The 11,057-nt window shown below is 36.4% G+C and overlaps 1 protein-coding gene across 1 annotated transcript in view; it reads left to right on the plus strand.

Moving 5' to 3' along the window:
• The window catches only part of LOC112046652 (zonadhesin-like), a 13,160-nt gene extending 3,176 nt beyond the window's left edge, over positions 1-9,984 (plus strand). Inside the window, exons 3-20 of the mRNA XM_024083362.2 lie at positions 26-226; positions 563-721; positions 1,077-1,199; positions 1,734-1,931; positions 2,276-2,476; positions 2,808-2,966; positions 3,386-3,508; positions 4,525-4,722; positions 5,037-5,237; positions 5,569-5,727; positions 6,084-6,206; positions 6,501-6,698; positions 6,998-7,198; positions 7,541-7,699; positions 8,109-8,231; positions 8,503-8,700; positions 9,282-9,470; positions 9,843-9,984. Of these exons, the coding sequence (XP_023939130.2) occupies positions 26-226; positions 563-721; positions 1,077-1,199; positions 1,734-1,931; positions 2,276-2,476; positions 2,808-2,966; positions 3,386-3,508; positions 4,525-4,722; positions 5,037-5,237; positions 5,569-5,727; positions 6,084-6,206; positions 6,501-6,698; positions 6,998-7,198; positions 7,541-7,699; positions 8,109-8,231; positions 8,503-8,700; positions 9,282-9,470; positions 9,843-9,859 (2,930 nt within the window). The 3' untranslated portion in view covers positions 9,860-9,984. The remainder of the gene's footprint in view (positions 1-25; positions 227-562; positions 722-1,076; positions 1,200-1,733; positions 1,932-2,275; positions 2,477-2,807; positions 2,967-3,385; positions 3,509-4,524; positions 4,723-5,036; positions 5,238-5,568; positions 5,728-6,083; positions 6,207-6,500; positions 6,699-6,997; positions 7,199-7,540; positions 7,700-8,108; positions 8,232-8,502; positions 8,701-9,281; positions 9,471-9,842) is intronic.
• Positions 9,985-11,057: the final 1,073 nt, after the last annotated feature.

Here is an 11,057-nt window from a genome sequence, read left to right on the forward strand (position 1 = left end):
AATCATCTGCTTGTTTTGTCCACAGCTCCTGTAAAATGTACCCGCATCAATGAGAGATGGGATCCCTGCCCCCCACCATGTTTCTCAGAATACTGCGGTAGTTTGGAAGTGGTGCCAAAAACATGCAACACTTTACTTCCTCATGTGTGCAGACCGCAGTGCGTTTGTCTAGAAGACTACCGCAGAGACTTTGACACAGACGAGTGTATACCTATTAACGATTGCCGTAAGTTAATTTTTATATCGTCGAACATTAACTGAATTGCAATGTTCTACCTCAGGAAGTCAGTTTTGCTTTTGCTGTGGCAGTACTCATAAGTTGACTTAATGAATCCTTTTGTGTGTGTAAATATTTAAATAAACATAGTATAGGACTCAAAAGTGATTACAATTATAAGAAATCTAATGTCGAACAAAGGGTATGATTCACAACACCTGTCAGGATAACTTAATTAACAAATCAATCTGTAACCAAAATAAGACCCTAGAATGGCAGAGAAAGAGAATTTCCGTTTCACATATTCATGCATCTTTAAAGATATATTTATTGAAATGTCTCCAGCACCTGTCTGTGGGGAAAATGAAGTACCTTCGGAATGCAGTGACAACTATCCGCGCTCACTCGCCGTTGACGGAGCTGCAGTGGATAGAATCAGATGCGTGCCAGGATGCAGTTGTCAGGAGGGATACTTGAGAAACAGTAAAGGAGTATGCGTTTCACGTAAGTGTAATTACGAGTAAATCTTTTCAAATCCGAATTTTAGAACAGGAAGCGGTCTTGTTTGTAGAAAGAGAAACGACATGTCACATGTGACATGACTGATAAATTTATTATTAAGTGACCTATCGAAAACGAATGTCATTCCAATACATTTTTAATTTTCGAACTTCGTTAGCGTTTGTAGAGAGAGAATCGATATGTACTCGTAGCCTTGCTAGAGGCCCATAACATCCTGTACATGTGGAAAAGAGATAAAAATGGACTGCAAAGTTAATTTACTTGTAATATTTAAATAAATTACGACATAGTATAATTATTGTAATTGAAGTTAAGATACGTTTTTCATCTGTTTTAGTGGACGCTGTGTGTGGAATAAATGAAGAAACCAACTTTTGTATAGCCTTAGCAGGGTTTTATTGTCCACCTTGTAGATGTATCAGTGGTTATAAATATGATAGCAATGGAGAATGTATTCCAGGTAATTGTAATTGGTTCAACGTGATTGACTGATAATAAATGAATTTAATTAGAATGTTTTTAATTAAATTATATTGATAGATTAAATTAGTAATCGTGTAAGTGCAGTGATGAGTGAATATCTCAATTGCACGCGTCCTCCTACGGTAAAGGTCTAACTCTGGCAAGAAAAAGCTAGATAATTAGATGTTAGCCTTTGATAGCAACCAATTTATTTTGAAATCACAGTCAGACCCTTAATTTTTGTAAATGTATTGATCTTTACATGTACACCTACATAATTATAACGCCAAACCGTCTTCCAAAAGTAGAAAAATAATCTATACTAATATTATTAAGAGGAAAGATTTGTTGTTTGCATTGAATAGGCTCTGGAACTACTGAAACTGTTTAAAAAGTTCTTTCACTGTTTGGAAGCTACATTATCCCTGAGTGCATAAGCTATATTTTATCCCCTTATTCTTACGGTAACGGAAACTACACGGGTGAAATCGTGAGCTTCTGCTAGTATATTATAAAGAAATATATATTGCAGATGTTATACCTTGCGGTCGAAATGAAACGTATGCCCAATGCAAGTTCGATTGTCCCACAACCTATTGTCCAAGCGACGACAGCATATTCCAAGTGGCGTGCTTACCACCGAACCCTTGCCTTGGAGGATGTGTCTGTAAGGGCAATTATTTACGAACCAATGATAGAAAAGAAAGGTGTATCATAGCATCTGACTGCCGTAAGTGTTTTATATAAATCATCATCATCATCATCATTATCATCATCATCATCATCATCATCATCATCATCATCATCATCATCATCATCATCATCATCATCATCATCATCATCACCATAATCACCATCATCATCATCATCATCATCATTATTTTACGACTTTGTCGGCGTAATTAATGTACTCTGAGCTAGACCTTGGACAGATGGACAGATTGACATAACGAAACCATATGGGTACCCAATTGACTTAACCTTAAAATTAAATAGCTTAAATCTGCAAAAAGAATAATAATAATTAATATTAACCCAAATTACCTCTTAATTATCTGCTTGTTTTGTCCACAGCTCCTGTAAAATGTACCCGCATCAATGAGAGATGGGATCCCTGCCCCCCACCATGTTTCTCAGAATACTGCGGTAATTTGGAAGTGGTGCCAGAAATATGCAACACTTTACTTCCATATGTGTGCAGACCGCAGTGTGTTTGTCTAGAAGACTACCGCAGAGACTTTGACACAAACGAGTGTATACCTATAAACGATTGCCGTAAGTTAATTTTAATATCGTCTAACATTAACTGAATTGCAATGTTCTACTTCAGGAAGTCGGTTTTTGCTGTGGCAGTACTCATAAGTTGACTTAACGAATGCTTTTGTGTGTGTAAATATTTAAATAAACATAGTATAGGACTCAAAAGTGACTACAAATATAAGAAAACTAATGTCGAACAAAGGTGATGATTCACAACACTTGTCAGGGCAACTTAATTAACAAATCAATCTGTAACCAAAATAAGACCCTAGAATGGCAGAGAATGAGAATTTCCGTTTCACATATTCATACATCTTTAAAGATATATTTATTGAAATGTCTCCAGCACCTGTCTGTGGGGAAAATGAAGCACCTTCGGAATGCAGTGACAACTATCCGCGTCCACTCGCCGTTGACGGAGCTGCAGTGGATAGAATCAGATGCGTGCCAGGATGCAGTTGTCAGGAGGGATACTTGAGAAACAGCAAAGGAGTATGCGTTCCACGTAAGTGTAATTACGAGTAAATCTTTTTAAATCCGAATTATAGAAGAGGACCTGTTCTATACTGTACTGAAAGATACACTTTTGTAACTTACAAAGCTATAGTGTTTGTTGAAATAGAAACGATATGTCACATGTGACATGATTTGTAAGTTTATCATTATTAGACTTATCGATAACGAATGTCATTCCCATACATTTTTTAATTTTAGAATTTTGTTAACGTTTGTAGAAAGATAATCGATATGTACTCGTAACATGGCTAGAGGCCTATAATATTATGTCCATGTGGAAAAGAGGTTAGTAAATAAAGTCGATTGTTAAGTTTTATTAATTATTAATTTACTTGTAATATTTAAATAAACTACGACATAATATAATTATTGTAATTGAAGTTAAGATACGTTTTTCATCTGTTTTAGTGGACGCTGTGTGTGGAATTAATGAAGAAACCAACTTTTGTATAGCCTTAGCAGGGTTTTATTGTCCACCTTGTAGATGTATCAGTGGTTATAAATATGATAGCAATGGAGAATGTATTCCAGGTAATTGTAATTGGTTCAATGTGATTAACTGATAGTAAATGAATTTAATTAGAATGTATGTATTTAATTAAATTCTATTGATAGCAAATAATATATTAGATTAGTAATCATGCAAGTGCAGCTGTTGGGTAAATATCTCAATTGCGAGCGTCCTCCAAGATAAAGGTCTAGCTCTGGCAAGAAAAAGCCAGAGCTTACTTAGATGTTAGCCTTTGCTAGCAAAATGACGCACCACTTTATTAAAGAACGGGGATGCAATTCCGCTATTTTGTACTCGTCGATGAAATATTCGTCTATAAAAAGTTTTATTCGAATTTGAAGTTTATTAATGGGGTGCCAAATAAAAATGTCACTAACAACGAAGTTTTCATAGAAAACAACGATGTCACAGCGTTGTAACTTAATAGAATACGGGGGCAGAATAGAGAAATAATTTTTATCCCATGACGTTCCCTAAAAGCATTATATTTGCTGCGATCGTAGATCACTATCAGACGTGCATCTGACCTATAATAACCTACGCTAGTGTAGTTTTGTTTGCCCAACGTCCCTAGCAAATGATATAGTTGCAATCAATCTCTAAGAATTATGCTCGTGCTTCATACCACGGGTTGACCCTGCTTTGTCCAAAATATTTACCTCTATCGCTTTGCAATAGCCCAATACAAAATCATAGGAGATTGTAATGTGAAAACCAATTTATTTTGAAATCACAGACAGACCCTTAATTTTTGTATATGTATTGATCTGTACATATATAATTATAACGCCAAACCGTCTTCCAAAAGTAGAAAAATAATCTATACTAATATTATTAAGAGGAAAGATTTGTTGTTTGCATTGAATAGGCTCCGAAACTACTGAAACTGTTTGAAAAGTTCTTTCACTGTTTGGAAGCTACATTATCCCTGAGTGGTATAAGCTATATTTTATCCCCTTATTCTTACGGTAACGGAAACTACGCGGGTGAAATCGCGAGGTTCTGCTAGTATATTATAAAGAAATATATATTGCAGATGTTATACCATGCGGTCGAAATGAAACGTATGCCCAATGCAAGTTCGATTGTCCCACAACCTATTGTCCAAGCGACGACAGCATATTCCAAGTGGCGTGCTTACCACCGAATCCTTGCCTTGGAGGATGTGTCTGTAAGGGCAATTATTTACGGACCAATGATAGAAAAGAAAGGTGTATCTTAGCATCAGACTGCCGTAAGTGTTTTATATAAATCATCATCATCATCATCATTATCATCATCATCATCATCATCATCATAATCATCATCATCATCATCATCATCATCATCACCATAATCACCATCATCATCATTATTTTACGACTTTGTCGGCGTAATTAATGTACTCTGAGCTAGACCTTGGACAGATGGACAGATTGACATAACGAAACCATATGGGTGCCCAATTGACTTAACCTTAAAATTAAATAGATTCAATCTGCAAAAAGAATAATAATAATTAATATTAACCCAAATTACATCTTAATTATCTGCTTGTTTTGTCCACAGCTCCTGTAAAATGTACCCGCATCAATGAGAGATGGGATCCCTGCCCCCCACCATGTTTCTCAGAATACTGCGGTAATTTGGAAGTGGTGCCAGAAATATGCAACACTTTACTTCCATATGTGTGCAGACCGCAGTGTGTTTGTCTAGAAGACTACCGCAGAAACTTTGACACAAACGAGTGTATACCTATAAACGATTGCCGTAAGTTAATTTTAATATCATCTAACATTAACTGAATTGCAATGTTCTACTTCAGGAAGTCGGTTTTTGCTGTGGCAGTACTCATAAGTTGACTTAACGAATCCTTTTGTGTGTGTAAATATTTAAATAAACATAGTATAGGACTCAAAAGTGATTACAAATATAAGAAAACTAATGTCGAACAAAGGTTATGATTTGTAACACTTGTCAGGACAACTTAATTAACAAATCAAACTGTAACCAAAATAAGACCCTAGAATGGCAGAGAATGAGAATTTCCGTTTCACATATTCATACATCTTTAAAGATATATTTATTGAAATGTCTCCAGCACCTGTCTGTGGGGAAAATGAAGTACCTTCGGAATGCAGTGACAACTATCCGCGCCCACTCGCCGTTGACGGAGCTGCAGTGAATAGAATCAGATGCGTGCCAGGATGCAGTTGTCAGGAGGGATACTTGAGAAACAGCAAAGGAGTATGCGTTCCACGTAAGTGTAATTATGAGTAAATGTTTTCAAATCCGAATTATAGAACAGGAAGCGGTCTTGTTTGTAGAAAGAGAAACGACATGTCACATGTGACATGACTGATAAATTTATTATTAAGTGACCTATCGGAAACGAATGTCATTCCCATACATTTTTAATTTTCGAACTTCGTTAGCGTTTGTAGAGAGAGAATCGATATGTACTCGTAGCCTGGCTAGAGGCCCATAACATCCTGTACATGTGGAAAAGAGATAAAAAAAATGGATTGCAAAGTTAATTTACTTGTAATATTTAAATAAATTACGACATAGTATAATTATTGTAATTGAAGTTAAGATACGTTTTATCTGTTTTAGTGGACGCTGTGTGTGGAATAAATGAAGAAACCAACTTTTGTATAGCCTTAGCAGGATTTTATTGTCCACCGTGTAGATGTATCAGGGGTTATAAATATGATAGCAATGGAGAATGTATTCCAGGTAATTGTAATTGGTTCAACGTGATTGACTGATAATAAATGAATTTAACTAGAATGTATTTAATTAAATTGTATTGATAGATTAAATTAGTAATCGTGTAAGTGCAGCTGATGAGTAAATATCTCAATTGCACGCGTCCTCCTACTGTTTGAAAAGTTCTTTAACTGTTTGGAAGCTACATTATCCCTGAGTGCTATAAGCTATATTTTATCCCCTTATTCTTACGGTAACGGAAACTACGCGTTTGAAATCGCGAGGTTCTGCTAGTACATTATAAAGAAATATATATTGCAGATGTTATACCTTGCGGTCGAAATGAAACGTATGCCCAATGCAAGTTCGATTGTCCCACAACCTATTGTCCAAGCGACGACAGCATATTCCAAGTGGCGTGCTTACCACCGAATCCTTGCCTTGGAGGATGTGTCTGTAAGGGCAATTATTTACGGACCAATGATAGAAAAGAAAGGTGTATCTTAGCATCTGACTGCCGTAAGTGTTTTATATAAATTATTATCATCATCATCATCATCATCATCATCAGAATTGGCAGACTTCACACACGCAGAGAAATTAGAAAGTTTTCAAGTATGCAGGTTTCCTCACGAAGTTTTTCCTTCACCGTGTGAGACACGTGATATTTAATTTGCATACAATTGAAAAGTAGGAGGTGCATGCCCCGGGCTGGATTCGTACTCACACCCTCCGGAATCGGAGACTATAATAATAATTAATATCCTACTCCTTATAACCCAAATTACCTCTTAATCATCTGCTTGTTTTGTCCACAGCTCCTGTAAAATGTACCCGCATCAATGAAAGATGGGATCCCTGCCCCCCGCCATGTTTCTCAGAATATTGCGGTAATTTGGAAGTGGTGCCAAAAACATGCAACACTTTACTTCCTCATGTGTGCAGACCGCAGTGCGTTTGTCTAGAAGACTACCGCAGAGACTTTGACACAGACGAATGTATACCTATTAACGATTGTCGTAAGTTAATTTTTATCTCGTCTAACATTAACTGAATTGCAATGTTCTACCTCAGGAAGTCGGTTTTGTTTTTGCTGTGGCAGTACTCATAAGTTGACTTAACGAATCCTTTTGTGTGTGTAAATATTAAATATTTAAATAAACATATTATATGACTCAAAAGTGATTACAAATATAAGAAAAGTAATGTCGAACAAAGGTTATATTCACAACACTTGTCAGGACAACTTAATTAACAAATCAAACTGTAACCAAAATAAGACCCTAGAATGGCAGAGAATGAGAATTTCCGTTTCACATATTCATACATCTTTAAAGATATATTTATTGAAATGTCTCCAGCACCTGTCTGTGGGGAAAATGAAGTACCTTCGGAATGCAGTGACAACTATCCGCGCCCACTCGCCGTTGACGGAGCTGCAGTGGAAAGAATCAGATGCGTGCCAGGATGCAGTTGTCAGGAGGGATACTTGAGAAACAGCAAAGGAGTATGCGTTCCACGTAAGTGTAATAACGAGTAAATCTTTTCAAATCAGAATTATAGAACAGGACCTTTTCTGTACTGTACTGAAATGTACACTTTTGTAACTTTCGAAGCGAACTGTTTGTTGAAATAGAAACGACATGTCACATGTGACATGGTTGGTAGAATGATAAGTTTATTATTAAGTGACCTATCGATAACGAATGTCATACCCGTACATTTTTTTATTTCGAACTTCGTTAGCGTTTGTAGAGAGAGAATCGATATGTACTCGTAGCCTGGCTAGAGGCCCATAACATCATGTACATGTGGAAAAGAGATAAAGAAAATGGATTGCAAAGTTAATTTGTTTGTAATATTTAAATAAATTACGACATAGTATAATTATTGTAATTGAAGTTAAGATACGTTTTTCATCTGTTTTAGTGGACGCTGTGTGTGGAATAAATGAAGAAACCAACTTTTGTATAGCCTTAGCAGGGTTTTATTGTCCACCGTGTAGATGTATCAGTGGATACAAATATGACAGCAATGGAGAATGTATTCCAGGTAATTGGTATTAGTTCAACGTGATTGACTGATTAACTGATAATAAATGAATTTAATTTGAATGTAGGTATTTAATTAAAAACGCGTCCTCCTACGGTAAAGGTCTAAACTCTGGCAAGAAAAAGATACTTAGATGTTAGCCTTTGATAGCAATATGACGCACCACTTTTATAAAGAACAGGGGTGCGATTCTGATATTTGAACGGAAACAACGCGAGTGAAATTAGAAGGTTCTTCTAGTATATTATAAAGAAATATAAATATATTGCAGATATTATACCATGCGGTCGAAATGAAACGTATGCCCAATGTAAGATCGAATGTCCCACAAACTACTGTCCGAGAGACGACAACATATTCCAAGTGGCGTGCTTACCACAATGGCCTTGCCCTGGAGGATGCGTCTGTCAGGGCAACTATCTACGAACCAATGATGAGGAAGAACGGTGTATCTTAGCTTCAGACTGTCGTAAGTGTTATATATAAATTCTCCATCAAAATAATCATCATTAAAAGCGGGGGCACACGATGCTATGCGGCGGTGTCGTCGTCTTACATATAGACTACAAGCCCTTGAACAAAAATTACATGTGAAATGACCCAACGTGAATAACGCTTAGAAGGCTGTTACTATATCAGAAAATAGCTCTGAGCACTATGCTGTTATTTCCTAACCTAACAAAAAAATACTTTTCTTTTCAAACAAATAGTTGACATTGGCACGTTCAACCAAACGAGCAATAAATTTCTTCACCTTTACAATATTAGTAGATTACAATTCGTTTCGTATAGCATGGTGCGAGTTACAGTTTATTTCGCTGTTAAAAGTTGGCCGCGTTTCGTGATGATAGTACGTGCTATGTATTATGGACGTCATAAGGCAACTGTCACCGTGCCCATGCTATCTGAAAAGCACTATAGGTACTGTACTTCACTATTTGCTAGACTCATCCAGTTTTTGGTAATATTTAACTGGTCAGAATCTACAATGATATTAACCCAACTGATCCTACAGCTGGGCTTCAAATCATCTGCTTGATTGTTCCACAGCTCCTGTAGAATGTACTCGGAACAATGAAAGATGGAACCCCTGTCCTCCACCGTGTTTCTCAGAATTCTGCGGTTCGGAAATGCCGAAAATATGCAACACTCCTCATAAGTGCAGACCGCAGTGCGTTTGTCTAAAAGACTACCGCAGAGATTATTCCACAAACGAGTGTATACCTAAAAACGAGTGCCGTAAGTTAATACTTTTTTCTTTTTTTTTTTTATTCTCTACAAGTTAGCCCTTGACTACAATTCCATTTGATGGTATGTGATGATGCAATCTAAGATGGAAGCGGGCTAACTTGTTAAGAGTAGGATGAAATCACACACTCCTTTCGGTTTCTACACGACATCGTACCGGAACGCTAAATCGTTTGGCGGTAGGGTGGAAACTAGCCACGGCCGAAGCCTCCCACCAGCCAGACCTGGACCAATTAAGAAAACCTCAATCGGCCCAGCCGGAACCGAACCCAAGACCTCCGTCTTATAAATCCACCGCCCATACCACTGCGCCACGGAGGCCGTCAAAATTATATTTTTTATCTAATATATTTTTGTTTACAGCTGCAGTTGTCTTGTAATCTATGACGATTATACATGAAACATGAATATATAGAGAACAGTGGTACCATCATTCTCAAACAATCAAATTCCAGATAAAATTAGTCGAAATTATTCCTTTTTTCTTGATATTAATTGGTGTACGTGTTATGTAATATGAAAAAAACTTTTGAAAATAAACTAAATTAAATGAACTGTTGTAGAGATGTTTTTATTTAACCTACCTTTTACCCATTCAAGACCAATACAAATAATTATTACATTTATTACCCACTAGCAGACGCTGCTATTCACCTGCGTGGTTCCTGTACCCGTGCGTATACGGGGATAGCATTTAGCACTCAGGGATTGAGTAGCTTCCCACTTCCTTCCAGTAAAAGAATTTTCAAATCGGTAGTTTCAGTGCATATTCAATGCAAACAAACAAAAAATCAAATTATTTACTCTATTTTTAGGGTACCGAAATCCACAAGGAACCCTTATAGTTCCGCCATATCCGTCTGTCTGTCCGTCCTGTTTAGCGCTGAGACTATTACTACTAGAAAGCTGTAATTTAGTTGTAATATAGCATTAGTATGTAACATTAAAAATAAAATCGTAAAATAAAATTTTGAAAAATATTTTTTGGTACCCCTACAAGTGAAGTGGGGTGGATTTTTTTACTTAGTTAGCTTAGTTTATAGTGTGGGGTTATCTTAAAATGAGGGGTATTCTACCAACAGTTTCCGATCTAAGGATCAGTTTGTAAAATATTAAGCTTTTATGAGCTATTTTTTGTTAGAGACAAGTTGAGTAGAGACAACCCTCTACCGGCTCAACAATTGGTTGTGGATACGTGAAAAAAATCATGAAAGTAGAATATACATACAAGTGTAATGAAATTACAAGAAAAACTAAAACAGCTAAGGTAGCAATGGCTATTTAAAGAATACCTAATAGCCGACCAACTTAAAAAACATAATTGGATATCTAAAATTGCATACGATATCCGTTGTTAATTAAAAAGATAAAGTTGTCAGTAAGATAACTGAGAGTCTGTTAGAACTAGACAAATTTAATTTGGGAGTATGTATATTAATCAAATCGAATTTTGGGGTTCCTTCCCTACATGCAAAGTGAGGATGATTTTTTTATCGTCTATCCCTTGGCGTGGGGTATTATTATAGGTATTTTCGTGCATTACATAATGGATTAAAGTGCTAACTTAATCTATGGAAC

This window comes from Bicyclus anynana, chromosome 10 (genome assembly GCF_947172395.1).
Source record: "Bicyclus anynana chromosome 10, ilBicAnyn1.1, whole genome shotgun sequence".
Taxonomy (NCBI): domain Eukaryota; kingdom Metazoa; phylum Arthropoda; class Insecta; order Lepidoptera; family Nymphalidae; genus Bicyclus; species Bicyclus anynana.